Source organism: Lithobates pipiens, unplaced genomic scaffold (genome assembly GCF_037356315.1).
Source record: "Lithobates pipiens isolate NorthernLeopardFrog02 unplaced genomic scaffold, aLitPip1_a1.2 Scaffold_30, whole genome shotgun sequence".
In the NCBI taxonomy this organism is placed as follows: domain Eukaryota; kingdom Metazoa; phylum Chordata; class Amphibia; order Anura; family Ranidae; genus Lithobates; species Lithobates pipiens.
Window position 1 is genome coordinate 138,217,190 of NW_027507791.1, and position 27,479 is coordinate 138,244,668.

At 42.0% G+C, this 27,479-nt stretch overlaps 1 protein-coding gene across 4 annotated transcripts in view; it reads right to left on the reverse strand.

The window, feature by feature from the left end:
• Positions 1-3,846: 3,846 nt before the first annotated feature.
• Positions 3,847-27,479, reverse strand: part of RMDN3 (regulator of microtubule dynamics 3) — a 266,534-nt gene continuing 242,901 nt past the window's right edge. For all 4 annotated transcript variants that reach the window (XM_077464901.1, XM_077464902.1, XM_077464903.1 and 1 more), the window contains 3 exons: positions 21,985-22,038; positions 11,383-11,463; positions 3,847-10,864 (listed from right to left, as the gene is read on the reverse strand). In XM_077464901.1, the coding sequence (XP_077321027.1) occupies positions 10,796-10,864; positions 11,383-11,463; positions 21,985-22,038 (204 nt within the window). In that variant the 3' untranslated portion in view covers positions 3,847-10,795. The remainder of the gene's footprint in view (positions 10,865-11,382; positions 11,464-21,984; positions 22,039-27,479) is intronic.

A 27,479-nucleotide genomic window follows, 5' to 3' on the forward strand; every position in this document is an offset into this window, starting at 1 on the left:
TATCACACACCACCAGGCCGGGTTTGAGGCTCACTGCCACCAAGCAGTCATCTGTTGTTCTATGTCCCTCCACAACTCCTGCGTGGTGTGGGTTTTTTCCCCCCAAACAGGAAAGTTTTAAAACTGCCTGCTGTCGTTTACCCCTGGCTGTGCTGAAGTTGGTGGTGAAGGTGTTACGCTGAACGGATGAGGAGGCGGTAGAGGATGCACATCAACTGCACAAACAAAAGCAGTTTAACACAAAGGACAAAACCTACCAACTCGACAAATTCTTCAACTGTTCCACAGAATTTGTGATATATTACCTTTCTTGCCCATGCAACCTACTGTATGTAGGCCGAACCACCAGAACACTAAGAAAAAGATTTGGAGAACATAGATGCCCTGCAGCTTATGGTGGACTGCACCTATGGGGAATGTGCAGCTCGGCTGGGAGAGAAGATGGCCGAAAAGTTATTCAAGGGTATTCCCAATATTGCAGAGATAGGGAGGGTAAAAAAGGGGGAGGGGTATGCCTGTATATCAAAAACGATTTACAAGTGTGAGGGCTGGGCTCAGCCCTTCCTTCTCTGACCTTCCCGCTCAGCTGTTGGCTAATTGCCAGCTTCCAATGGCTGGGAAAAGTTATCTAGTTTGTAGATCCATGTGGTTTCCCTAGTGCAAAGTCTCCTGACCAAAACTGGAAAGCATATACTCAAGATGTGACCCAATCAGAGTTTTGTAAAGTGGTAGAATTATAGTTATATAGTTTTTTTTCCCCATTATCTCCACTTCCCCCCAGACACCACTGATTGTGGAAAGGAGTTCCACCTTCTTACCCCTCTGACAGTAAAGAACCCCCTACGCAGTTTAAGGTTTAACTGCTTCTCCTCCAATTTCATTGAGTGGCCGTATGGTGTCTTCTTAAGCCCCTTGAAACTGAATTGTTTTTTTCCCCTATGCCAGAATCACTGTTGAGGTATTTAAATATCCCTATCATATCGCCTCTCAAGTGTTTCTTCTCCAAGGAGAATAAGTTAAATGCTTGGAGTCATTCTTCGTAACTAAGAAATTTAATCTTTTGAATAAATACCCATATCAATGCATGCTAAGATTCTTGTAGCCTTGCTTGCTGCTGATAAAGAGGAAGGTAAAAAAAAAGGCATGGTTCAATGTGCTCCAATAATGAAAAATCACATAATCCCTGAATCAATGATCTGTGGTGTTATTTCCTGGAACTGGATATTATTATTATTATTATACAGGATTTATATAGCGCCGACAGTTTACGCAGCGCTTTACAACATTGGGGTAGACATTACAATACAATTCAAGACAAGGGGAATCAGAGGGCCCTGCTCGTTAGAGCTTACAATCTAGGAGGGAGGGTCAAGTTATACAAAAGGGTAATAGCTGTGGGGGGATGAGCTAATGGAGACAATAGTGCAGTTGTTAGAGGGAGGCAGGATAGGCTTCTCTGAAGAGGAAAGTTTTCAGGGATCGCCTAAAAGTGGATAAATTTGGAGACAGTCTGACAGATTGGGGTAGTGAGTTCCAGAGGACGGGCGAGGCTCGGGAGAAGTCCCGGAGGCGGATATGGAAGGAGGTGATGAGGGAGCTAGAGAGCAGGAGGTCTTGGGAGGAACGAAGTGGGCGATTAGGTTGGTATTTTGAGATTAGTCTAGTGATGTAGCTGGGGGCAGAGTTGTGGATGGCTTTGTAAGTGTTAGTATTTTGAATTTAATTCGTTGGGCAAGTGGCAGCCAATGGAGGGATTGGCAGAGAGGGGTAGCAGACACTGTGCAGTTTGTAAGGTGTATGAGTCTGGCAGCAGCATTCATGATGGACTGAAGGAGGGATAGTCTATTTAAAGGTGAGCCAATGAGGAGGGAGTTGCAGTAGTCAAGGCGAGAGACCAGGGAGTGAATCAGGAGCTCTGTGGTTTCATTGGTTAGAAAGGGACGTAGTTTAGAGATGTTGCGGAGGTTAAGGCGGCAAGCTTTGGAAAGTGATTGGATGTGGGGCTGAAAGGAGAGTTCAGAGTCCAGGATAACACCTAGCACCCTGACATGTGGGGATGGGTGGATGGTTGTGCCATTACTCTTGACAGAGAAGTCAGGGGAAGAGGCGCGTGGGGGAGGATATATTATAAGTTCGGTTTTGGACAAGTTGAGTTTAAGGAAGTGTTGTGACATCCATACAGATATCAAACAATGTAGCGCTATAATGTCAAAAAATGTAAAAAACCTAGATATAAATCACCAAATGATCTGGTAGTGAAATCAAACTTAAAAGGCCAGCACACATATCACATGTTGTGCAGTCCAGTAAGGAATACAAAAAATGTGCTACAGTGAACTAACAATATGAACTTTAAAAAAGCCAGCTATGACAAAATAATGTGAAACGTGAGTCCAGATATTCTGTTGGTATGAGCTATGTATAGCCTTCCGTTCACAGCCAGAAATTATTATAGAAAACGGTGGATACCCTTACCGAAAGTGATGGAAACAAACTACTATATAGTAAATGTGTCATGCAGGCTTATGTGCGTCACACACGATTCGTATACATCAGGTCATGGATCACCATCCGAATAGTCGCTGCCCACTTCAGGATCGATACACCTCAGATCTCCAAGGGTTCTCAACTCTCTCTCGAAGGTTCCGGTCAGCTAGGAGCTCGGAGCGGGTTCACCATAAACAAAAAGGACACAATGCCTCTCGTAGTGAAATTCCCCCATTGAAGGTTTTATTTGAATTTTTTTTCCAAATGACATATAAAATAACATAAAAAATATCCAAAAAGAATCACGTGATCCAATAAAAATGAACGATAAAAAGAGCAATATGGAGAGCAGGAAACGCTAGCCCGACGCGTTTCGACTAATAACTGGGGCTACCATGGTAATTCTCCAGTAGAAGGCTTATTAGTCAAAACGCGTCAAGCTAGCGTAGCTCCAGCCAAAAAAATTATTAAGCTTTTTGGATAACATAGGGAAGGGTCAACACCCCTGTAATGTTGGTTTTGCTGTCAGTGCCCCTGTTCAGAAGATTTCATCTCACTTTGTTTTGAAAATTTTGGGTTGTTGTGGAAACAAGGATTGGTGCTAAAGCATCAGTGGAGGTACCTTTTTCCCCATAACTCTTACAGGAGTGAATTTCCCTTCCTAGGGGTAGATTTCCTCTCACTTTCTGTTGTCTTCCTCCATTTGTAAGTAGGAGTCGGATGTTTGTAACTAGTGGACCGCCTGTATGCCTTTGATACTGTAACTACCTGCAGCATATATTTGGCGAGTTTTAATTTCACAAGAAGTTGGTGGCTGGTGTCTCTCTGGCACATGGAAGACGGGAGGCATTTAAGAAATTGGTGAATAATAAACTTCTTCACTATAGCACTGGAAGAGTTTATGGGACTTTTGTTTTCATTTATTGATTTCTTCATTTATCAATGGTGGACACTTACTTGTACTGGAGATGTCAAACACTTGATCTATTGGTATTTGATTATTTTACGTGTGGCACTACACTTTTTAATTTATTTCTAGCTTCTTCTGGGCTTTTTGTATGTCAAACCTTAGTGTTAGCAGCCAAATATTTACTGATTTACATTTGTAAAATTTCAACAAAACAAGTGCTTTTATTGCCATCTGTGCCCATGTGGGAAAGATTCACCCAGCGCCATATAGGAAATTAGTTAAAAACTCCCAATGTCCCCAGACAGCAATTAAACTTGACAGGGGTTCAATCCTGTACTGGCTCATTCCAAAATGTTGTATTCTTAATGTTGCAGCAAGTCATGTTAAATGTTTTTTTTTATATTTAAACACATCACAATTGTAAAAACTGGACAAAAAAAAACAGAAAATCAAATTTTTAAATTAGTTTATTATCCACATTTTTAAATACAGAAAATAAACACAGAATGTCAGTTTGTTTACTGCAACTTTTCTAGAGTATATTAGTAATGCAATTAAAAAAATAATTTACAAACTACTACAAAACTGGGCTTGTTACTGGTCCAATTATACACATTATAGGATAGCTGCTGAAATAGTATCAATTTGTAAAAACCAGAACAATTCTTCGGATTTCAGTACATTATGTGTTTGACTGGATGCGGCAGATTGCTGCACTTTGCTCTTGATGACGCTCTACAATTTGCAAAATAAACAAATCAAATGGTATCAGTGGTAAAAGTAAATTAAGGTAAAACAAAATGAATGCTGGGACTGAAGCAAATGTACCTAGATATTCTAAAAGAAGGAAAAATATTATCTTCACAGAAAAAAAAAACACACATCTAAACCTCCATCTTTCAGCCAGTAATGGCTCTTTCTCACAGAGCCATTTAGCCCTGTTCAGCAGGGGATTGGTGAACTGATTCCTGCTGAATCAGAGCTGGACAGATGAGAGGTCGGTTTTTTCACATTCATGCTTGTTCAGTTTGTATCTGGATTCACACAGTGGACACAGGCAGACCTGCAACTTATGTCTGTTTATATCAGCCTACCTCCAATCCATCACGTTTTGGTCTGGGAAAAACAGAAAATAATACAGTCCTTTTCTGGAGGTAGGCCGCTGTAAATGGACACAAGTACGTTTACATTAGCCTGCCCATAGAGCTGCATTAAACTTCCAATCAGGTCCACCTGAAAAACAGGGCCGTACAAGACTGCAGGAAACAAATATACGTGCCTTGGCTATTTAAAATGTCTGATGCAAAGCAAGTTTCAAAGAACAGGCACATAAGACCGACTTCTGCTGAATGACCATCTAGATAAATGAGCTGTACAGGGATTTCCCTCTTTCTTTTCTTGTATGTTGACTTGATATTTGTATACCAGAATGCAGTCATATACAATATCATGGTGAAAGACACAGAGCACAGCATATTTTTCTTCACATACAGTATAGGTGTTTAAGTGCAAACCATAGGTATCAGGGATATGGGAGTACATATCCAGCTTTAAAGCGGAGTTCCACCCAAAAATGGAATGAAGGGAAGGTGACCCCCTGACATGCCACATTTGGCATGTAATTTTTTTTGGGGGGGGGGGGCTCTTTTTAGCGGTTTCCAGCTCCAACTTCCTCCCGGGGCCCCTTCAAACTGGAAGTTCACCTCTCCCCCCTCCCTCTCAGCAATCATCTGGGACACATCACCGGTCCCAGATGATTGCCTGGACAGTCACAGCCTGGCTTGTGCATGCGCAGTGCGTGCCTGGCTGTGAAGCCACAGCGGGGCGCCCACAGTGACAATTCCGGCGCTGCAGAGAGGAGGGGGAGACAAGTGAGTGTTCGATTATTAAAAGTTAGCAGCTGCAGCATTTGTAGCTGCTGACTTTTAATTTTGTTTTCCAGCAGAACTCCGCTTTAAGTCTCATTCTATAGAAAAAAAAAAACAATATGAGTAAAAACATTTTTTCACGGCAGTATAAATATTATTATCGGAAGATTCTAATGCATCATTAGTAGTGTTTAAGAATATAAGAGGAAAAAAAAAACACTTCTGCATTTAGTTATGATGAATTATATCACAGCCTCCAAGCTTAAAATTGCTTTAGCTATAGCTGACCATACACTAATAGCATTTGAGAGTCACAACTTTTCTTTGGTGGTGGTGGGGGGCTTGGTAGGTGTTTTTTATGCCATTTATATTGTACATTTTTATCAACAAGATTCAATCCTCTTTTTCTTATGGCAAAACTGATTTTTTTCTAGACACAGACAAAAGCATTGAGGTTCAGTTACTAAAACATGAAAGTGCAAAATTAGGTGCAGCTATGCATAGAAGCCAATCAGCTTCCAGGATTTTTTATTTTTTTTGTCAAAGCTTGACAAAAAAAAATAATTAAATTAGAAGCCGATTGGCTGCACCAGATTTTGCACTCTCCCGTTTTACGAAATCAAATCCAATGTGTACACAAAGGAAGTGATCTGTTCTCCTACTGAACATGAAATAATTGTATGGCAAAAAAAAAAGTACCATCAAGATATTTGCAACTGCCTACATCACTTGCTGTCTTACTGCTTATAAATACTTGGACTATGAATTGCACTGGTGATTTGCTTGTTGAATATATTGCACTCAATTTAAAAGAACATGGGAACAGTTTGGTGTGGTATACTGCAAAGAAATCTTATCTGGATCTTTTAAAAAGAACGCTAGCTAAAACACTTTTAATGCGTGCAGAATGAAAAGAAAAAATGATAGCTGCAGTATGGAAGAAATATTTCTATGTTTCTATGAGCCAAGGTGCAGATCAGATCAATCTATTGTACATCTGAGTGGTCTATTTGCATGCAAGCTCCGGTAGGTCAGATAGCTTATTATATTTCATATGATCGCAGTACAGGTACACTTCAATTATTAAAACCATCTCCCATTAAAAAATATGTACATAGCACTTATGCATTGACAGTTTTCTCTTAATCTCCCTGCAGAGTCTCACAAATATCTGTTGATTGTGAAATCAGCCTAATTCAACATACTGTGAGGATGTGGCAACAATGCTGCACTGCTCCTGAATTCAGAGCAGAATTCCCACTCTCGTGAATACTCTGCCTGCTTGCACTACAGTGGGAAACGAAAAGTTATAAAGGACTTGGTTATGTTTGACTGGCTGTCACAATGAGTGTGTGTCAGAATAACTTAGTTCTACACAGTGACTCAGGCAGCATAGAAGTCAGAGCATCAGCATTACAGCGGCAACTTCTATTATGCTGCCATGACAGATTTCCATTAATGAGGGGTCACAGTTAAAGAAAGCATAGCCCATAAAAGAAGATTTATTATACTTAATATTACAGTGGCCTTTGCGTTAAAACTCCAGCACGTTCTTTTTCTTGTTACTGTAGGTTTCCGATACATCTGGATATGATGAAGTGGGTCTAAACTCAAACCAAAAATGAAATACATTGCAGCTTACTAGTCCTTGGTGTGGTAACTGCATTTGTTTTTGTATTTTTACTCATGTTTCTTTTGTTTTATTTTCACCTGGCAATCCTGCAAATACCGCACTTCATGTCCCTAAGTGGCTACGTCCCTAAGTGGCTACGTCACCCCTCCACTGTATCTACAGAGGGAGCCATGATTGATCAACAAATATTTACTGTACTTATAATATTCCTAATCTAAATATACCCTTTAATATGCTTGAAATACATGCTGCTCCCCCTCACTTTGCAAAGCGGTTTCTCCTTCTGGAGATATATACAGAGAGAAAACATAGTTGGCAGCAGGGGAGCAAGTATCTCACACACATAGAAGTATCCAATAGCTGCAGCAGCTAGAAAACGTTTAGGCTGGGTTCACACTGCACAGCAGAGCGGCTCACAGCAGGAGGCCGGTGTGTCCTCGTTCACCATTTCAGGGGTGAAGTCGGACCTGAAACGGACTAAAAAACGCGCAGGGCTCCTGTGCAAACTCGCAACGGAGCCACTTGGAGATGTGTGAACCAGCTCCATAGAGAGCCGGTCACAATCTCCTGCTATTGCGAATTGGATGCAGGGAACCCACATCAAATCTGCAATAGTGTGAACCCAGCCTTACAGGCTGAGCATACTTTATAAGCAACCCAGTAGTTACAAGCCCAAAAATCAGTAGAAAGTGCACTCCTTTGGTAGTAGGTGCTGAGGTGAACTGAAAAATGGCACTGTCACTAAACATTTACAAATAATCATCTGCACACTGTTGTAATAAAACAGCTATTAAACTTTTATTCCCCCACCACATAATGCATGCTTATGCTTTCATTTGCAACCACAGAATGCACACATTTAATTATGGTTTGTTACAATGGTGTGCTAAGATTATTTTTAACTTTTGGAATTTGAAATAGCCAGCTTTATTTGTACTTATTCTAAAATGCACCCAAGAGGAAAAAAATGTTTTCTGCTGTATTTTAATGATAAAAAAGGATTGTACAATTAAATCACTAAAAACCTGTTTTTAGAGAAAAATCTGAGTTTGTAAGTATACTTTACAGTGGTTCATTTTACCATCTGGTAATCATAATTGGTCATATCCAAGCAACAAAAACACAGCATATACAAAAATAATACATTACTTTGAATACACATCCCCTTAAACCAGTTTTACATACAATTAATGATTCAGCAGGAATGTGCCAGAGACCAGTTAATAAAAATATAAGGTTTATGTGTTCTCTAATTAAAAATGTTAAAACAGACAGACAAGTGTGGATATGGAAGCTTGATCAGGTTTGGGTTTCACATTAAGGAAAATTAACACAAATGCCACACAAATGCATGCAGATGGTCAAAGCACAAGCCAACAGCGGTACAAGAAATATGTCCCATTTGAGGAACTTAAAATTATTTTAAACCCTATACTCAAGTTCCATGGCACCCCTGCAACCCAGTGCATTTGCTTCACACAGGTTCCACTTCCCCACCATGGCTGTGATCAAGAAGGGACCAGAAAAATCGGTTTACCTTTACCGGTATGAAACCAGACCTTCTGAAAAGTTCATATATTATTACATATGTCAGTTCTTGTTTCAGATAAGGAAAAGTAATGGGAGAGGGTGCAGCTGCTAAACATGAATTTAGGGCTTAAGTTTTTTTTTTTTTTTTTTTTTTTTAATAGTTTGGATATAAATAGCAAGGACAGAACTTCTATTGTGCTACCATAGGAGATGTTCAATCACTTCCGGTCCCTCCAACCTCCCCATTACTGGGACAAGAAGTGAAGAGAAAGCTCACCAATAGGGACGGAGAAAGCTATAAAAATCTCACAGAGGTCTTAGCCCTTCCCCAAAACAAAGAACATTGATAGTTGGGCCTTAAAGACACACATCCACACCTAGATGATCTTTGTCCTTTGAAATATTCACATTTTCAGGAATATCTGCACCAAGATTCCATAAACCTTTAATTAAAGATCTATCTCCTGAAGCTGAGGAATTATTCATATATGTACAGTATCTCACAAAAGTATAAAAATATTTACATTTTTGTAAATATTTTATTATATCTTTTCATGTGACAACATTGAAGAAATTACACTTTTCTACAATGTAAAGTAGTGGGTGTACAGCTTGTATAGCAGTGTAAATTTGCTGTCCCCTCAAAATAACTCAACACAGTCATTAATGTCTAAACCGCTGGCAACAAACGTAAGTACACCTCTAAGCGAAATGTCCAAATTGGGCTCAATTAGCCATTTTCCCTCCCCGGTGTCATGTGACTCATTCGTTTTACAAGGTCTCAGGTGTGACTGGGGAGCAAGTGTGTTAAATGTGGTGTTATCGCTCTCACTCTCTCATACTGGTCACTGGAAGTTCAACATGGCACCTCATGGCAAAGAACTCTCTGAGGACCTAAAAAAAAAAATGTCTCTACCTAAATATGGCCTAGGCTATAAGAAGATTGCCAAGATCCTGAAACCAAGCTGCAGCAAGGTGGCCAAGACCATCCAGTGGTTTAACAGGACAGGTTCCACTCAGAACAGGCCTCGCCATGGTCAACCAAAAAAGTTGAGTGCACGTGCTCAGCATCATATCCAGAGGTTGTCTGTCGAAAATAGATATACGAGTGCTGCCACCATTTCTGCAGAGGGTGGGGGTCAGCCTGTAAGTGCTCAGACCATATGCTGCACGCGGCATCAAATTGGTCTGCATGGCTGTCACCCCAGAAGGAGGCCTCTTCTAAAGATGATGCACAAGAAAGCAGTTTGATGAAGACAAGCAGACTAAGGACATGGAATACTGGAACCATGTCCTGTGGTCTGATGAGACCAAGATAAACTTTTTTGGTTCAGATGGTGTCAAGCGTGTGTGGTGGCAACCAGGGGGAGGAGTACAAAGACAACTGTGTCTTGCCTAAAGTCAAGCATTGTGGTGGGCGTGTCATAGTCTGGGGCTGCATGTGTGCTGCCAGCACTGGGGAGCTACAGTTCATTGAGGGAACCATGAATGCCAAGTACTGTGACATACCGAAGCACAGCATGATCCACTCCCTTCAGAGACTGGGCCGCAGGGCAGTATTCCAACATAACGACCCCAAAACACCTCCAAGACAACCACTGCCTTGCTAAAGAAGCTGAGGATAAAGGTGATGGACTGGCCAAGCATGTCTTCAGACCTAAACCCTATTGAGCATCTGTTGGGCATCTTCAAATAGAGGGTCGGAGAAAGGCAAGGTCTCTTACATCCACCAGCTTAGTGATGTCATCATGGACAAGTGCAAGAGGACTCCAGTGGAAACCTGTGAAGCTGTGGTGAACTCAATGCCCAAGAAGGTTAAGGCAGTGCTGGAAAATAATGGTGGCCCCCACAAAATATTGACACTTTGGGCCCAATTTGGACATTTTCACTTAGGAGTGTACTCACTTTTGATGCCTGCTGTTTAGACATTAATGGCTGTGTGTTGCATATTTTTAGGCTGTACACTCACTACTTCACATTTTAGCTAAGTGTAATTTCTTAAGTGTTGTCACATAAAAAAATATAATCGAGTATTTACAAAAATGTGAGGGGTGTACTCACTTTTGTGAAATACTGTATATCACACACACCTTCCACTTCACTCTGCACTTCACCAATATTACTAATAAATGCTCATATTCTCGCCACAAAATAGATACATCCCTGGAGCCTGAATAAGAACAATAAAACAAAAACTCTATGCACAGTTTGTTTTCAAACGATGTGTATACCATTTCAGATTAGGGTTTAAGATCTGAAATTTGATTTCATACTGGTTTACTATTTGCCCTAAGATTTAAAGTTTCATGAAAAATGGATCTAAAGGACATAAATCCATAAAGTATGTATACGATTATGAAGAGGTAGTCAGAACATATCATTTTCTGTAGCTGCGGACATCATCAGCTCCTCCAAGAGGGGTGCGCTTTCTGTATCCTGATGTAAAACAGACAACAGTTTACAATGCATATAAAAGCTCTCACATGATGACAGCATTCAAAAATTACTTGTAAGCAAAGCGCTCAAGAAATATTTTATTTCACCATTTATAATCCCACTCTTACAACTATAAAAAAGATGTATGCAATACTTGAATTGAGGGCCTCCAGGCTGTCCATATCCATGCTATTATGACTAAATAATTTTTTTTTAAAGAACACTTACTAAGCGATGTCAACTTTACATAAAGTGTAGCCCCATTTTCCTAAAGCCTTCTGCATGACAAAACAAATTGACAACTCTGTGGCTGGTGGACAGAAACTCTAATTTTTGGACCCTGAAGAAATATCTTTATCAGCAAAAGGTAAAAAAATGCCAATGTAGTTCTAACCTCTCCATGTTTTGTTAAATCCATACATTTCCATGAGCTACTGTATATGCATCCATGTGTATGGTTACTAGTTAGTGAGTCAAATTCAGCAGTCTCCAAAAATGTGATTATGAACTATACATACTTCTTTTGTTATATCTGGAAGCTCCACTGCTAGTTTCATCCAGTGGTTAGCCATACCGAGGTCGCCCAAATCCATATAACACTGAAAATTCAAAGGTGAGGTTAGCAGTCTGTTTAAGACTATGTCATCCCACTAGATACAATTTTAGATGCTTAGTAGAACATAAAGCTGTACACCGTAAATTGTCATCCTATTCCTCCAACACCAAGATATTTGTATAACCAACAGAAGTAAATTATTGTTACATTTCCAATTTTATGGCCCTACATACACCTGGAGCAAACTAGGTGCTGGTGTTTCCTTTCTGGTTGACATTTTTCTCTAGAGAAAATAAAACATGGTCACTCCCTATTATACGCAACAGATACTTTAAAGAGAACCAGTCAAGAATCTGCTCATCTGAAAATTCAGTCTTTGTAATGGTACAGGTTGCTGCAAAAGCAAAGTTTATGGTTTTCACTCTTATTTAGCTTCACTTACTTTGTCTGAGTAAAATGGAGTGTCAATGGGTCAGAAGTCTGATAACTGCTGCGTGTCAACTGACCGAGATCACTCACTGCTCATTCAGACGATGAAATACTTTGGGGTAGTTTAATAAAAGGTAAATAGGCTCATCAGTTTGAAAGTATATTCTCACTTAGCTTAGTGAATGTGGTGAGAATTCAATTAGAAAATAATGCAAAAAAAACCCCCAAAAAACAATTCAACAATATTTTGCTTGCACATGATTGGATTATTGAAATAGGCAGAGCTTCATCTCATTCACTAAGCTAAAGGGAAAATTCCACTGCAAAGTAAAAATTCCTTTGTAAACATGAACAGCAGATTTGCCTTTAGCAAATGAACCTAAGTGTGTAAGGTCAGGCAGTTGACAGTGCAGCAAGTGCCTGGCCTAAGGTGATCTCTGACCCTCAGACTGCCTCAACAATGACAGCTCCCATATTTCTAGCCTGACAAGTTCTTTTTAAGAACCCTCTACCAACATAAATCAAAATGCAATATTCCCCACACACACATTCAAGAAAACTGGCTGTTAAGTGATGCTGGGTGCTGTAATGACCACAGGCTGGAAACCATGTATAATCAAAGTGAACAAATGTCATCAGAACATCAAGGATTCCTCGAAAGGGTCCAAAGCTTTATTCCATGGTTACATGATAAATATCCAGCAATGTTTCGGAGCCATGTAGGGCCCCCTTCGTCAGGCACCCAGCGTGGATCTGAAGCGTTGCTGTATATTTATCATGTGACCACGGAATAAAGCTTTGGACCCTTTTGAGGAATCCTTGGTGTGCTGATAACATTTCTTTATCCTTTAAGGAAGAACTATAAACAAAGAAGCACAAACTATCACCAAAGACAAATACTGGGAGGAAATAGTGGAGCTTACCCAATATAAAAAAGAAGTCCAATCTGCAGCAAACAAGTGCGCTACCTAGATCTCATACAGATCTGTGCTCACACATTCTCAATAGCTATATCACACCATTAGGATCAGAACAGGCACTGGATCACTTAAGACTCCCAGATGGTGCCCAGACCAATCTCTCCTTTTGGATGCCCTAAGTTTCCAGTTGTGATGTTGCCATAATACTTTAAATAAATGACTTGACATCTACAGATAAGGACTTCTGACTTTTCTCCGCTTTCTTGATGTGCATACTTGTTCCAGGTCAATCACTCCAAAAGTCGAAGGCTAGTCTTAGAGCAGGGATATGCAATTAGCGGACCTCCAGCTGTTGCAGAACTACACGTCCCATGAGGCATAGCAAGATTCTGATAGCCACAAGCATGACATCCAGAGGCAGAGGCATGATGGGACTTGTAGTTTTGCAACAGCTGGAGGTCCGCTAATTGCATATCCCTGCCCTAGACGGTCTGAATCTCAGGCAGTTCAGCAGGAACTAGCCAAGATTCAAACCATATATGAGCAGGCTGAATTTCCCAATGTTGACAGATTAATCGGCTTTGGTACAAACAGCCTGCTGGATTTTGCATGTGATTATCGCTAGCGGCTGGTAAAGCTGCTAGCAATAATCTGTCTTCTTCCAGCAGGGATGGCTCCCCGCGGGAGAGCACAATGGCTCAGCAAGAGGGATTCCCCTGTCAATACCGTCTGTGTTGATGGGGGAATAGAGTGCATCTCTTTCCTGCAACCCATGGCGGCAGGAAAGAAATTTGCTTTGTGTATGGCCCGCTTTAGCCAGGCAGTAAGCATTTTCACAGGTCAGGCACTGCTGGTTGCCATATTACTACAATGGCAGGTTTACTTTATTTAATGTGGAAATAGCTCAGGACATTCCAGCAGAAACTAGGAGATATTATGACTGTTTCGTGTGAGTGTATGCCCTATGTTATTACCACAATAAGACTTATCACCTATCAGTTGGATGGTATATAACTGCTATGTGTAATATAGAGGATTAACTGGCATGTATCCCATTTCACCATATCAAATTAAAAAAACAAACAAAAAAAAACGAATAGAGAAACCAGGAATTAGCCTTTTCACATGACAGTCAACCTTATGCAAAAAAAATAAATAAAAAAGTCTTGTGGAATCAAAACATGAATCTAGTATAATTTTACCCAGTACAACATTCATAATATGTAGATACTATTATTAACAGATAAAGTCACGTGAAGGATGACCCTTTATTTCCCACAGTACAAGCAGCCATGCTTAGTATGAGTAGTTTAATAACAACAAAAAAAAAGTAAGAAGGATAGCACTGCAGATGTGATCTGTATCTGGTTTCAAAGCCATATTTTACCTCATTAATTCAGAGGAGTGAAGTGCAGATTGTTAAAACCTCATTTAGCAGAACAGCACACTAGAGTCATTGTGTCAGGCTGATATAGCACTTATTAATATAAGTTGCTCACCCCTAGTGCACCTTTCTCAGGCACAAAGCCAATTCCTCAATTACTTCCCGTTATGCTCTACAAAAACTTGTAAAAAGTATTAAAAAAAAAAAAAATTCTTCAACCAGTTAAAAAAAATTTAATGAATACCATATGGATACAGCATGCTATCACTCCACTCTATGGAAAAATATATCTCCAATTTAGAGAAGCAAAAAAGTGTGCTGGTTTATCGAATGGAAGAAAAATTCTAAATTCCTAAAACATTTCCTAGTGGTATGAATGCGTGTCTGAGGAATGTAACATTTAGAGTGGATGCATTTTTTAGCATATATTGAAATATAAATACTAATGAGTGTAAAAAAGAAACTGGATAAAGAACTGTACAGCTCTAAGTATGTATATATATTTCCTGGCGCATCAAGGCAGCATACATATGGGTTGTGGCTCCGCCCCCCACAACCTGATAGGACTGGTTAACTATAAATCAAAGACAGACCCGGCTCACAGCATTCTCCTTTTTTTCCTCACCTGATCAGGACTGGAGGCGCGAGGTATCCCTTACCAATTGTTGCCCCAGCCGGGTTAAGCCTCTCCTGGGTGGAAGTCCTTCCTGTACAGCCTCTAAATGAGCTATATGGTTGGAGCCCCATTCTGGTGGTCTAGGGGGCATATTTCAGCCTCTCCTGGGTGGAAGTCCTTCCTCTACAGTCTCTAAATGAGCTATATGGTTGGAGCCCCATTCTGGTAGTGCAGGCTTCTCAAAGAAAGCTTTAAACAAGCTTTGACGTAAGTGACAGCGTTTCCTTTTTCTTTCCATATGCCTTTTAATTCTTTCTCTGTGTTATGGGCGTTTGCCATTTCCAAGATGGCTGCAACAGTGCAAGTATACTATGAGCATGAAAGACAGGAAGTGATGCAGCCTCTGTGTTTCCTGGCTAAGAGCTTTCCATGTTGGTGATCTAAACAGGCTCAGGCACGGATATCCTCACTAGTGGCAAATGTGAGTTCTAAATGTTTTTATGGCATTTTTTTCGGCAACAAATGGTGGAGTTCTCTACTTATGCATGCTGGATGCTCATGTGGTCATTGTTTGCAGGTATGTTTCCCTTTTTATGGCTTTCACCTGTGTTTTTCCCCCATCTCCTTTTCAATGCTTGCTCTGGGATCACTGTGTTAGGGCTTGGTTTCCACTAGTGCGACTTATTACTGCAAAGTTGCATGATGGGCCGTACTCAATGGTTTCCAATGAGTCCATTCATGTCTGTGTTCATGGACCTTGGGAGTATAACGGCATTGCTCCGAGTCGCATCACATTTTGGCAAAGTAGTGCGACTTTCAGGTCGCAATAGTGGAGACTTAGCATTATTCTGTTTTTCATTTCAATCTGCTGCTTTGCTCTGTTTCTATGGGAAACGCTGTCCAGTCAGACCACCCATTGCCTTTAAGGTATAGGGATTAGGTAAGTAGTGAAGATTGAGAAAAAGAGAGCCAATATCTATAGTCCTGTAAGGACTACAAGATGGAGGGAGCCTTCTGACAGTCAAGACAAGTCACCATCTAAGAACATATATCGAGGCAATGTTGATTAAATCTCATCACCTCACCCCTCATTATCATTGCTCCCCGTTTACAAACATCACACATTATCGCATTTGTTGTGGAAAGTCATTGCCTGTCAAGCTAGTGGGTCAAATGAACAAGCACTATACAGCCATGCAAGGACATCAAGAGGAAGAGAACCTGCTAAAAGCCAGAACAGTCACTGTTCAAAGCGCAGACATACAGGCAACATTGATCAATGTCATCACCTCACCTCTCGTTTTGTTTGCTCCCTGTTTACAAACACCACAGATTATCAGCCCTAATGGTCGCTGCATTCGTGGTGGAAAGTCATTGCTTAACAAGCTACAGTGCATAAATTGCCTAGCACCTCCAACCAGAAAAAACACTGCAAGGACCTCAAGATGAAGAGAGCTTGCTAAAGCCAGAATAGTCACCAAAGTGCAGACATACAGGCAAAATTGATCAATGTCATCACCATCACCTCTCATTTTGTTTGCTCCCCATTTACAAACACCACAGATTACCAACCTAATGGTTGCTGCATTCGTGGTGGGAGTCTTCGCTTGATAAGCTACAGTGCATAAATTGGCTAGCGCTTCCAACCAGAACCAGTAGGTGATGTCCAAATAGGAAAGCTTGTACAAGCTTTGAAGATTGCCCAATAGATATTTTTTTCTGCAAGGGCAGCTAAGGACACAATTGCCTGGGTTGAAGTGGAGGAAACTCTCCACAAGGTTAACCTCTTGAGATCCGCGCTATAGCCGAATGACGGCTACAGCGCGGACCTGCTTTGCCAGGACTACGTCTATTGCCGTCGTGCCGTGCACGAGTGGCCTGCGCGCCCCCTGAGCGGCGCGCTCTGTGATCGGCGAGTCTATTAGACTTGCCTGATCATGGATCCGAGCAAGGGGTCGATCCCGACCCCTTACCACGTGATCAGCTGTCAGCCAATGACATGATCATGTGACAAAACAGAGCCGGTAATCGGCTATTTTTCCTCCTCGCACTGACAGCGCGAGGAGAGAAAAAAAAGCCGATCACCGGCGGCCGCGATCGGGACATCAGTCCCGATCACGGCCAGCGTATCAGTGCCCCCCTGCCTCCTGCCAGTAACCCCCAGATAATTAAAAAGTGCCACCCAGCAGTGCCTATAGTGCCACCCAGCAGTGCCATACATCAGTGCCCACAGTGCCACCTATCAGTGCCCACAATCTGCCTCAAAAACATTGCTGCACCTCAGTGCCACATATCCGTGCCCATCAGTGTCATCTACCAGTGCCCATCAGTCCCGCCCATCAGTGCCACCTATCAGTGCCCATCAGTCCCATCTATCAGTGGTACCTATCAGTGCCCCTTAGTGTCACCCATCCGTGCCACCTATCAGTGCCCATATTTGCCCATCAGTGCCGCCTTATCTGTGCCCATCAGTACTGTCTTATCTGTGCCTATCGTTGCCACCTTATCTGTGCCTATTAGTGTCGCCTTAACTGTGCCTATCAGTGCCCACCAGTGCAGCCTATCAGTGCCCACCAGTGCCGCCTCATCAGCGCATTTCAATGAAGGAGAAAAATTACCTGTTTGCAAAATTTTATAACAAACTATTAAACATGATTTATTTATTTTTTTGCATCTTTTTTTGTTTGTTTAGCAAAAAAATTAAACTCCCAGCTGTAATTAAATACCACCAAAAGAAAGCTCTATTCGTGGGAAAAAAATGATAAAAATTTCATTTGGGTACGTGTTGTATGGCCGCGCAATTGTCATTCAAAATGCATCAGCGCTGAAAGCTGAAAATTGGTCTGGACAGGAGGGGGGTTTAAGTGCCCAGTAAGCAAGTGGTTAAAAAGTACTAATTTCCTTCACTGAACAACTGGAAGAGTTAATCCAGGAACAATTGAAGGGGTCAGAGGAAAATGCCCTTATAAACAGGCTGTCAAAACTGTATACCCTGAAAAAGCTAGAGGTCAACCTGCTGCAGTCTCCTCCGATGATGGACGCATCATGAAAGTAGCTGGCAAGACATGTCACATTCAAGGCTAGTCCGAAAATTAGATCTAGATCTAAAGTGTTCCTACATACTGTAGCATCTGCAGGTACTGGCACATCAGCAATAACCAGCCCATGTGCTGAATGAGTCTAATGGGAGTGGTTTCACAATTGTCAACCAGCTAGGAAAGTTGCAGGGAGTATCTTATCAAAATGAATTTTTTTATTGCAGTGGATGCCAAAAAATCTGACTTATCTTGACGCAGACTTCTAGGAAAATCGGTGAACCAGTCATACAAACAGGAAAATTGCAGCCCTGCAGATTAAAAAAGTGGAGTAACCCTTTAACCACTTGGGTACCGCGCTATTGCCGAATGACGGCAACAGCGCGGACCTAGATTTCCGGGACTACGTCTATTGACGTCGTCCCGGTTACGAGCGGCCTGCGCGCCCCCTGAGGGGCGCGCGCGGCGCGCTCTGTGATCGGCGAGTCTATGAGACTCGCCTGATCACCGATCCGTGCAAGGGGTCGATCCCGACCCCTTATCACGTGATCAGCTGTCAGCCAATGACAGCTGATCATGTGATAGAACGGAGCCGGTAATCGGCTATTATTCCTCCTCGCGCTGACAGCGCGAGGAGAAAAAAAAAAGCCGATCACCGGCGGCCGTGATCGGGACATCAGTCCCGATCACGGCCAGCAATGCAAGGCACCACATGCCACCTGCCAGTGCCCACCTGCCTCCCGCAGTGCCATCCTGAAGGATAAATAAAAGTAAAAGTAAGTGCCCCCCGTCTGTGCCCATAGTGCCCACAGTGCCACCCACAGTGCCACCCCACAGTGCCACCCAATCTGCCTCAAAGGTGCTGCACCCCAGTGCCGCCCATCAGTGCCCAGCAGTGCCGCCCATCAGTGCCCAGCAGTGCCACCTATCAGAGCCACCTATCAGTGCCACCTATCAGTGCCCATCTATCTGTGGTACCTATCAGTGCCCATCCGTGCCACCCATCCGTGCCACTTATCCGTGCCACCCATCCGTGTCATCTTATCTGTGCCCATCTTTGCCCATCAGTGCCGCCTTATCTGTGCCCATCGGTGCCGCCTTATCTGTGCCTATTAGTGCCGCCTTAACTATGCCTATCAGTGCCCACCAGTGCAGCCTATCAGTGCCCACCAATGCAGCCTATCAGTGCCCACCAATGCAGCCTATCAGTGCCCACCAATGCAGCCCATCAGTGCCCACCAGTGCAGCCTATCAGTGCCGCCTTATCAGCGCACTTCAATGAAGGAGAAAAATGACCCGTTTGCAAAATTTTATAACAAACTATTAAAACATGATTTTTTTTTTTTTTTTTTGCATCTTTTTTTGTTTGTTTAGCAAAAAATAAAACTCCGAGCTGTAACTAAATACCACCAAAAGAAAGCTCTATTTGTGGGAAAAAAATGATAAAAATTTCATTTGGGTACAGTGTTGTATGCCCGCGCAATTGTCATTCAAAGTGCATCAGCGCTGAAAGCTGAAAATTGGTCTGGGACTGAGGGGGGTTTAAGTGCCCAGTAAGCAAGTGGTTAATTAAGCCTGTCTGGAAGAAGTGAATAGACAAGGTGGTAACAGCTTTGTAAGAGCTGAAATTGGTGGCATACTCTGTGGTGGATGTGTCAGACGTCAATTGATGTTTTTCAAGAGCGCCGTTTCCCGTGGTCACTGCAAGGAGTGCATTATGGCTGAAGCCATGGTTGGTGGATCTTGCAGTAAAAAAAAAAAAAAATGGTACAAGACACCAGAACACAGATCCAATCTATTCGGGAGTAGAAAGGATACAGCCATTAGAGGGTCAGGGCGAATATCTGACAAATAAACTGAAAATTCAAAGGTCCAGCATAGAGGTGGCGACTCCCAACTAGACACCAGGAGGCGAAGAGATTAGTAAACTAACTGGAGAAGTACCCAATCTTCATTACTGAAGCCTTAAAGATTTAAGGCTCCTGTCCTAAGAGTACAGCAGAAGTCCCTTTTTAAGGGTGCACTAATCCAGGGGGTGCCTGTGCGAAGCTTTACGCACACACCTGGAGGGAAAACCTTCAGGATCAATGGGCCATATCAGCTATATTGGCGCGACATTGGTGGAAGTTTAAGGGAGGTCCGCCTTTCTGGTACAATCATTTTTTATCGAAAAAGTAGAACATGACAAACTCACCCATGCAGGGGCATAATTCAATGAGCATAACGATCATATAACATTGACAGGTGGGAAGTTCACCTTTCAATCTCTTCCAGTCAGCAAGGCTACCAGAGTTGATGGAAAAGTAAAAACATTCTGTTCCAGTTTGTAGCTGGATCAAAAAAAAAAAAAAAAAAAGCAATCGTTAAGGTTCTGGATACCCAGAGGAGATGAGGATTTGATTCCCCTCTGTTCCTAGCAAAAATAAAATAAAAACCAGGTAATCTGTGCCCAGTGCAAAGTAAAAAAAAAAAAATTTGACAAGCAGCACAGGAAGTTAGAGTTGTGCAAGATGGAAAACCAATCAATTAAATTATTCATAAATCTGGGAAGCTGGATTCTTCTGTAGGTTTATCAGACACCTACTTGTCCCAATTCATCCTCAATTCCTCTACCAGTTGAGTTCCCCCCCTTCGGTCTGTACATCTCACCCAGGGCATTCACAAAGGTCTTACTGTCTGCAATAGCGATAGGAAAAAATTCAGTAGAACTTACACAAGGGAATTTCCATCCTCTGACAGAGAAAGCCAAAGGTGCATTGGGAGTGAAGTCTATTCCAGCAGTGCTGGGGTATCCTTGGTTCTTCGTAACTGACCAACTGTTTTCAGATGGAACATTATCACATCAGACCCCAGCTAGAAAGGTTGGGGGACTAATTTCAAAGACCAGGCTGCTTAAGGTCATGGGATGTTAAGCTTATGAGGAATAGTATTGAATTTTCTTGAACCGAGTAGTGTTCAAAGCACTTCTCTCATTCACTCCTTTTAGCAAGAGGAGCAAGATTTGCATTATGCCTAGACAAAAGTGGAAGGGTAGAATCCTTAGGCTGTCAGTGGAGCTTCCTGTATCAATAATTGCAAATATACAGTTTTTGGCTTAGGAGGCTCTAGTGTCTCTCTCTCCTGCTCTTAAGCATTGAATCGCCACTGCCGCTTCCAGTGATGACGGATTCGCTCTCTCATCGACAGTTTTGCTGGTACTATTCTTTACGGCACATTTTGGGTTTAGCGCAGCTTATTTATTTCTCATTTCTATCCTACTGAACTGACTACACTCTGCAAACCCTAAAGACCGTATTCTGGTTGCTACAACCTCTGTGAAGGATGTCAGATCTGCAGGCTTTGCACTCAAGGAGCCTCACTTAACATTATACCCAGACAGAACAGAATAGTCCTAAAACTCCAGACTGCTTTTATCCATGGGGTGTCTTTCTCCTTCCAATTTAACCAGGAAGTAAATTTGCCATCTTTCTTGGTTGAGTGAGAGAACCACATTCCCTGGATGTTGAGCTAACGCTGGTGGCCTGCTTGGCAGCTACATTTTCATTCAGGAAAGCTGAAATATGTTCTTGGTTCCAGCGTGGCCTAAGGCAGGGTCAGTCAGCATCAACATGCTCAGTCACCTCCTAGATTATTAAAACAATTAAAAGAGCCTACTCTTCAGGGCCTTCCCGTTTCGGAGATCTTCAGAGCACATTTAACTAGGGCAGTGCCAGCTCTGTGGACAGCTCAGCGCTGAGTCTCCTGAGGTATTTGAAAGTCAGCAATATGGTCCTCCCAGGACACCTTCATTACACTTTAATAGGTGAACCCGGCTCGTTTTTCTTGCACCCTCCCGTATGGTGAGTTAGTCCCCATATGTATGCTGCCATGATGCGCCAGGAAAACAGAAAATTGTATACTCACCTTTCCGTAATTTTCCTTTCCTGGTGCATCTTCATGGCAGCATACAAATGCCCACCCAAATGGTGAGAGTTACAGAGAATGCTGTGAGCCGGGTCTGTCTTTGATTTATAGTTAACCAGTCCTATCAGGTTGTGGGGGGCGGAGCCACAACCCATATGTATGCTGCCATGAAGATGCACCAGGAAAGGAAAATTACGGAAAGGTGAGTATACAATTTCCATTTTTATATGCTTATGCTTTATATGAAGACTGTTGCAAACTTTGGTGTAAGAATTACCTTTGCGATATAAACCCTTGTAGCTTTGGAAAATCCTGGGGACAGATGCTCAGCCTGTGTCAAAATAAATTAGAAAATGTAAATAAAGAAATGCTATGTCTATTTATTAAAAATACCCATTTTAATTACAGAGCAAGATGCCTCTTTCCTCTTACTCAAAATCAGGTAATACCATATAAACACTTGTACATTAATATTACAATGCACCTATTAAAATAAGGCCGGAGCCTTGGAATATCAAATATAGACAAAACATATCGTAGGCCTAGAAATAGTTAAAATGAAAAACTGTTGATAAACCTAAATGTCATAGCGATATGAAACATACTTATATATGGTAACATTATCTATACTGAAATTGCATCAATGAATAATAATAATAATATGGGATAAATATAATAATGTGTTAACAGTAAACCAATTTTTCCTTAAATACATGCAGTGTGTCATAAAGCGTATGATAGATGCATTCAAATAGTTTAATCATTTCCATCTTTGTGAATACCTGTGGCCATGGAAGAGATGAAGAAAGTCAGTCAATTATAAGGTATCACCCACTGGATAGAGCTAAAAAGAGTACGTAATATTCTGACACAGGGGGTGGGTATATCAGGTATATGGGCACATAAAAAGGCATATTTGTGGGGTTAGGGGGATTGTTTTATCTGCTAGTTGAGATACCCTTGGAGTATGTGGCCTCACAGGTTGTAGGAATTTACCATTCCACAAAAAGTGCCATTATCAGGGCATCCCCTGAAGCAGCAAGGAGAAGCTGATGGATAGAAAGAGTGCATTTTAGAGGGGGTCATATACCATCTGGTATGTCATTTAATAGGCCTTTCTCTGATAGATATATAACAGGTACATTTACGCAGGTTGTTAATCAGGGTATCCCAGTCCTCAGTGGAAAAGGAGCAGTACAGGTCTGTCTCCTAATGAAGCACAGGTTTAGATTTTTCAGGGACACAGAATTTGTTTAAGTAATGATATATAGAAGAGATCAGTTCTTTATCTCTTGGGGACAACATGCAAATTTCAAAAACCTCCCCTACAGAGAAGCAGCCAACCAAGGGGGGAGATTAATGAGCATAGCTGAACATTTAGATTTACACCCAGACCTGAGAGGTCCTGAAAGATCTCTAGTTCAATAATACGATGTGGTAAAGAAATACGGGAGTTTGATATAAATAGTAGATCATCATCTGCATATAAACCCAATTTGAATTCTTTTGGGCCTTGGGTGTGTCCTTTAATGTTTGATATTTTTAATTATGCAAACTAGGGGTTCAATAGCCAAAGTGAATAAAAGTGGGGATTTGGGTGAACCCCTGTCCAGTACCTCTCCCTAAGGGGAAGAACTCTGAGTTACTACCAGGGAGTTTCAGTCTAGATTGAGGAGGTTGGATTAAAATGTTGCAGCCGTGTTTAGGGAGTAGACGATTTACATAGGACCCACTAAGGCTGTTACATAGTTACATAGTAGGTGAGGTTGAAAAAAGACACAAGTCCATCAATTCCGACCTACGTGTGTGATTATATGTCAGTATTACCTTGCATATTCCTGTATGTTGTGGTCGTTCAGGTGCTTATCTAATAGTTACTTGAAATGCCCCCCCCCCCCCCCCGCTGAGACCACCACCTGTGGAAGGGAATTCCACATCCTTGCCGCTCTTACAGTAAAGAACCCTCTACATAGTTTAAGGTTAAACCTCTTTTCTTCTAATTTTAACGAGTGGTCATGAGTCTTGTTAAACTCCCTTCTGCAATTTTTTTTTTATCCCTATTGTGGGGTCATCAGTACAGTATTTGTAAATTTAAATCATATCCCCTCTCAAGCGTCTCTTCTCCAGAGAGAATAAGTTCAGTGCTCGCAACCTTTCCTCATAACTAATGTCCTCCAGACCCTTTATTACCTTTGTTGCCCTTCTCTGTACACGCACCATTTCCAGTACATCCTTCCTGAGGACTAGTGCTCAGAACTGGACATCATACTCTAGGTGTGGCCAGACCAGAATCTAGTAGAGTGGGAGAATTATCGTTTTATTTCTGGAATTACTCCCATTTTTAATGCATGCCAATATTCTGTTTGCTTTGTTAGCAGCAACTTGGCATTGCATGCCATTGCTTAGCCTATCATCTACTAGGAACTCCAGGTACTTTTCCATCCTAGATTCCCCCAGAGGTTCTCCCCCCAGTGTATAAATTGCATTCATATTTTTTCCACCCAAATGATTTTTACAATTTTTTCTACATTGAACCTCATTTGCCATGTAGTTGCCCACCCCATTAATTTTGTTCAGATCTTTTTGCAAGGTTTCCACATCCTGCGGAGAAGTTATTGCCCTGCTTAGCTTAGTATCGCCCGCAAATACAGTGATTGAACTGTATCCTCCAGGTCATTTATGAACAAATTAAACAGGATTGGTCCCAGCACAGAACCCTGGGGGACCCCACTACCCACCCCTAACCATTCAGTGTACTCCCCATTTATCATCACCCTCTGAACTTGCCCTTGTAGCCAGTTTTCAATCCATGTACTCACCCTATTGTCCCATGCCAACGGACCTTATTTTGTGCAGTAAGCGTTTATGCGGAACTGTGTCAAATGCTTTTGCAAAATCCAGATCCACCACGTCTACAGACTTTCCTTTATCTAGATGGCAACTCACCTCCTCAAAGGTTAATAAAAAGGTTTGGCAAGAATGGTTCTTCATGAATCCATGTTGATTACTGATGATGATTATTACTCATTACTATAATCTTGTATATAGTCCCTTATCCAAGATTTTACATACTATTGATGTTATTCTAACTGGTCTGTAATTCCCAGGGATGTATTTTGTGCCCTTTTTAACCACTTCAGCCCCGGAAGGATTTACCCCCTTCCTGACCAGAGCACTTTTTACAATTTGGCACTGCGTCGATTTAACTGGTAATTGCACGGTCATGCAATGTTGAACCCAAACCAAATTTGCATCCTTTTTTTCTGACAAATAGAGCTTTCTTTTGATTCTATTTGATGGCCTCTGCCATTTTTATTTTTTGTGATATAAACGGAAAAAGACACATTTTGAAAAAAATATATATATATTTTCTACTTTTCACTATAAGAATAATTAAATAAACTCAATTTTAGTCATACATTTAAGCCCAAATGTATTTAGCCACATGTCTTTGGTAAAAAAAAAAAAAAAAAATGTCAATCGTATATTTATTGGTTTGCGCAAGAGTTATAGCGTCTACAAACTAGGGTACATTTTCTGAAATTTACACAGCTTTTAGTTTATGACTGCCCATCTCATCTTCTTGAGGTGCTAAAATGGCAGGGCAGTACAAACCCCCCCCCCCCCATGACTCCATTTTGGAACGTAGACACCCCAAGGAAATTGCTGAGAGGCATGTTGAGCCCATTGAATATTTTATTTTTTTGTCCCAAGTGAATGAAAAATGACAACAAAAAAAATGTTTTTACAAAAAAGTTGTCAATAAATTACCGTATATACTCGAGTATAAGCCGAGATTTTCAGCCTCTTTTTTGAGGCTGAAAGTGCCCCCTCGGCTTATACTCGAGTCACCGCTGTCTGACTGCTCGATCAGCGTATCGAGCAGACAGACGGCGGACATTAAAATTCAAAAGCCGCGCCTCCTTCTCCGCCTCCGCCTGTGATAGGCGGAACACTGAATTTCCCAGCAGTCAGTGTTCCGCCTATCACGGACATCCGCTCATTCTCATACTACGGACGACGATGAGAGGATGTCCGTGATAGGCGGAACACAGGCTGCTGGGAAATTGAGTGTTCCGCCTATCACAGGCGGAGGCGGAGGCGCGGCTTTTGAATTGTAGAATGGCCGCCGAGAAGAGCGGCGATCCATCGGCACGACACGGGACGGAGGAGGCATGGGACGGAGGAGGCACGGGACGGAGGAGGCTCGGGACGGAGGAGGCTCGGGACGGAGGAGGCTCGGGACGGAGGAGGCTCGGGACGGAGGAGGCTCGGGACACAGGTAGGCTGGACACACACACAAGGCTGCACGGACACACACACAGGGATGGATGGATGGACACACACACACACACACACACACACACACACACACAGGGATGGATGGATGGATGGATGGATGGATACACACACACACACACACACACACAGGGATGGATGGATGGATGGATGGATACACACACACACACACACACACACACACACACAGGGATGGATGGATGGATGGACACACACACAGGGATGGATGGACGGACACACACACAGGGATGGATGGATGGATGGACACACACACAGGGATGGATGGACGGACACACACACAGGGATGGACGGACACACAGGGATGGACAGCCATGTCTCACCCTCGGCTTATACACGAGTCAATAAGTTTTCCAGTTTTTTGGGGGTAAATTGGGGGCCTCGGCTTATATTCGGGTCGGCCTATACTCGAGTATATACGGTACAATTGCTCACACATACCATGGTTATATGTAGAATTGCACCCCAAAATACATTCTGCTGCTTCTCCTGAGTACGGGGATACCACATGTGTGGGAATTTTTGGGAGCCTAGCTGCGTACGGGGCACCGAAAACCAATCACCGCCTTCAGGATTTCTAAGGGCGTAAATTTTTGATTTCACTCCTCACTACCCATCACAGTTTCGAAGGCCATAAAATGCCAAGATAGCACAAAAAAAGTAGACAGCCCATGCTATTTGCTGAGAGGCATGGTGAGTATTTTGCAGCTCTCAATGGTTTTTGAAAATTAAAAAAGAAAATAATTTTTTTTTCTTTTTTCAATTTTCAAAACTTTGTGACAAAAAGCGAGGTCTGCAAAATATTCACCATACCTCTCAGCAAATAGCTTAGGGTGTCTACTTTCCAAAATGGGGTCATTTGTGCCATTTGGGCATTCCATCGCATCCAGAACTGTGATAGGTAGCGAGGGGTGAAATTAAAAATTTACACCCTTAGAAAGTCTGAAGGCGTTTTTTGGATTTCGGGGTCCTGTACGCGATTAGGCTCCCAAAGCGTCTCACACATGTGGTATCCCCATACTCAGGAGAAGCAACAGAGTGTATTTTGGGGTGTAATTTCACATATGCCCATGGCATGTTTGAACAATATGTCTATATTTAGTGACAACTTTGTGCAAAAAATAAATAAAAAATTGTCTTTTTCCCGCAACTTGTGTCACAATATAAAATATTTCATGGACTCGACATGCCTCTCAGCAAATAGCTTGGGGTGTCTACTTTCCAAAATGGGGTAATTTGGGGGGGGGGGGGGTTTGAACTGTCCTGGCATTTTATGCACAACATCCACTCTTCTAAACACCCTTTCTGACACTTTTTGTTTACATGAAAAAAAAATTTTTTGCAAGAAAATGACTTTGAAACTCCAAACATTATATTATATTTTCACACAGTATTTGCGCAGCAATTTTTCAAACACATTTTTTGGGGAAAAAACACACTTTTTAAAATTTGAAT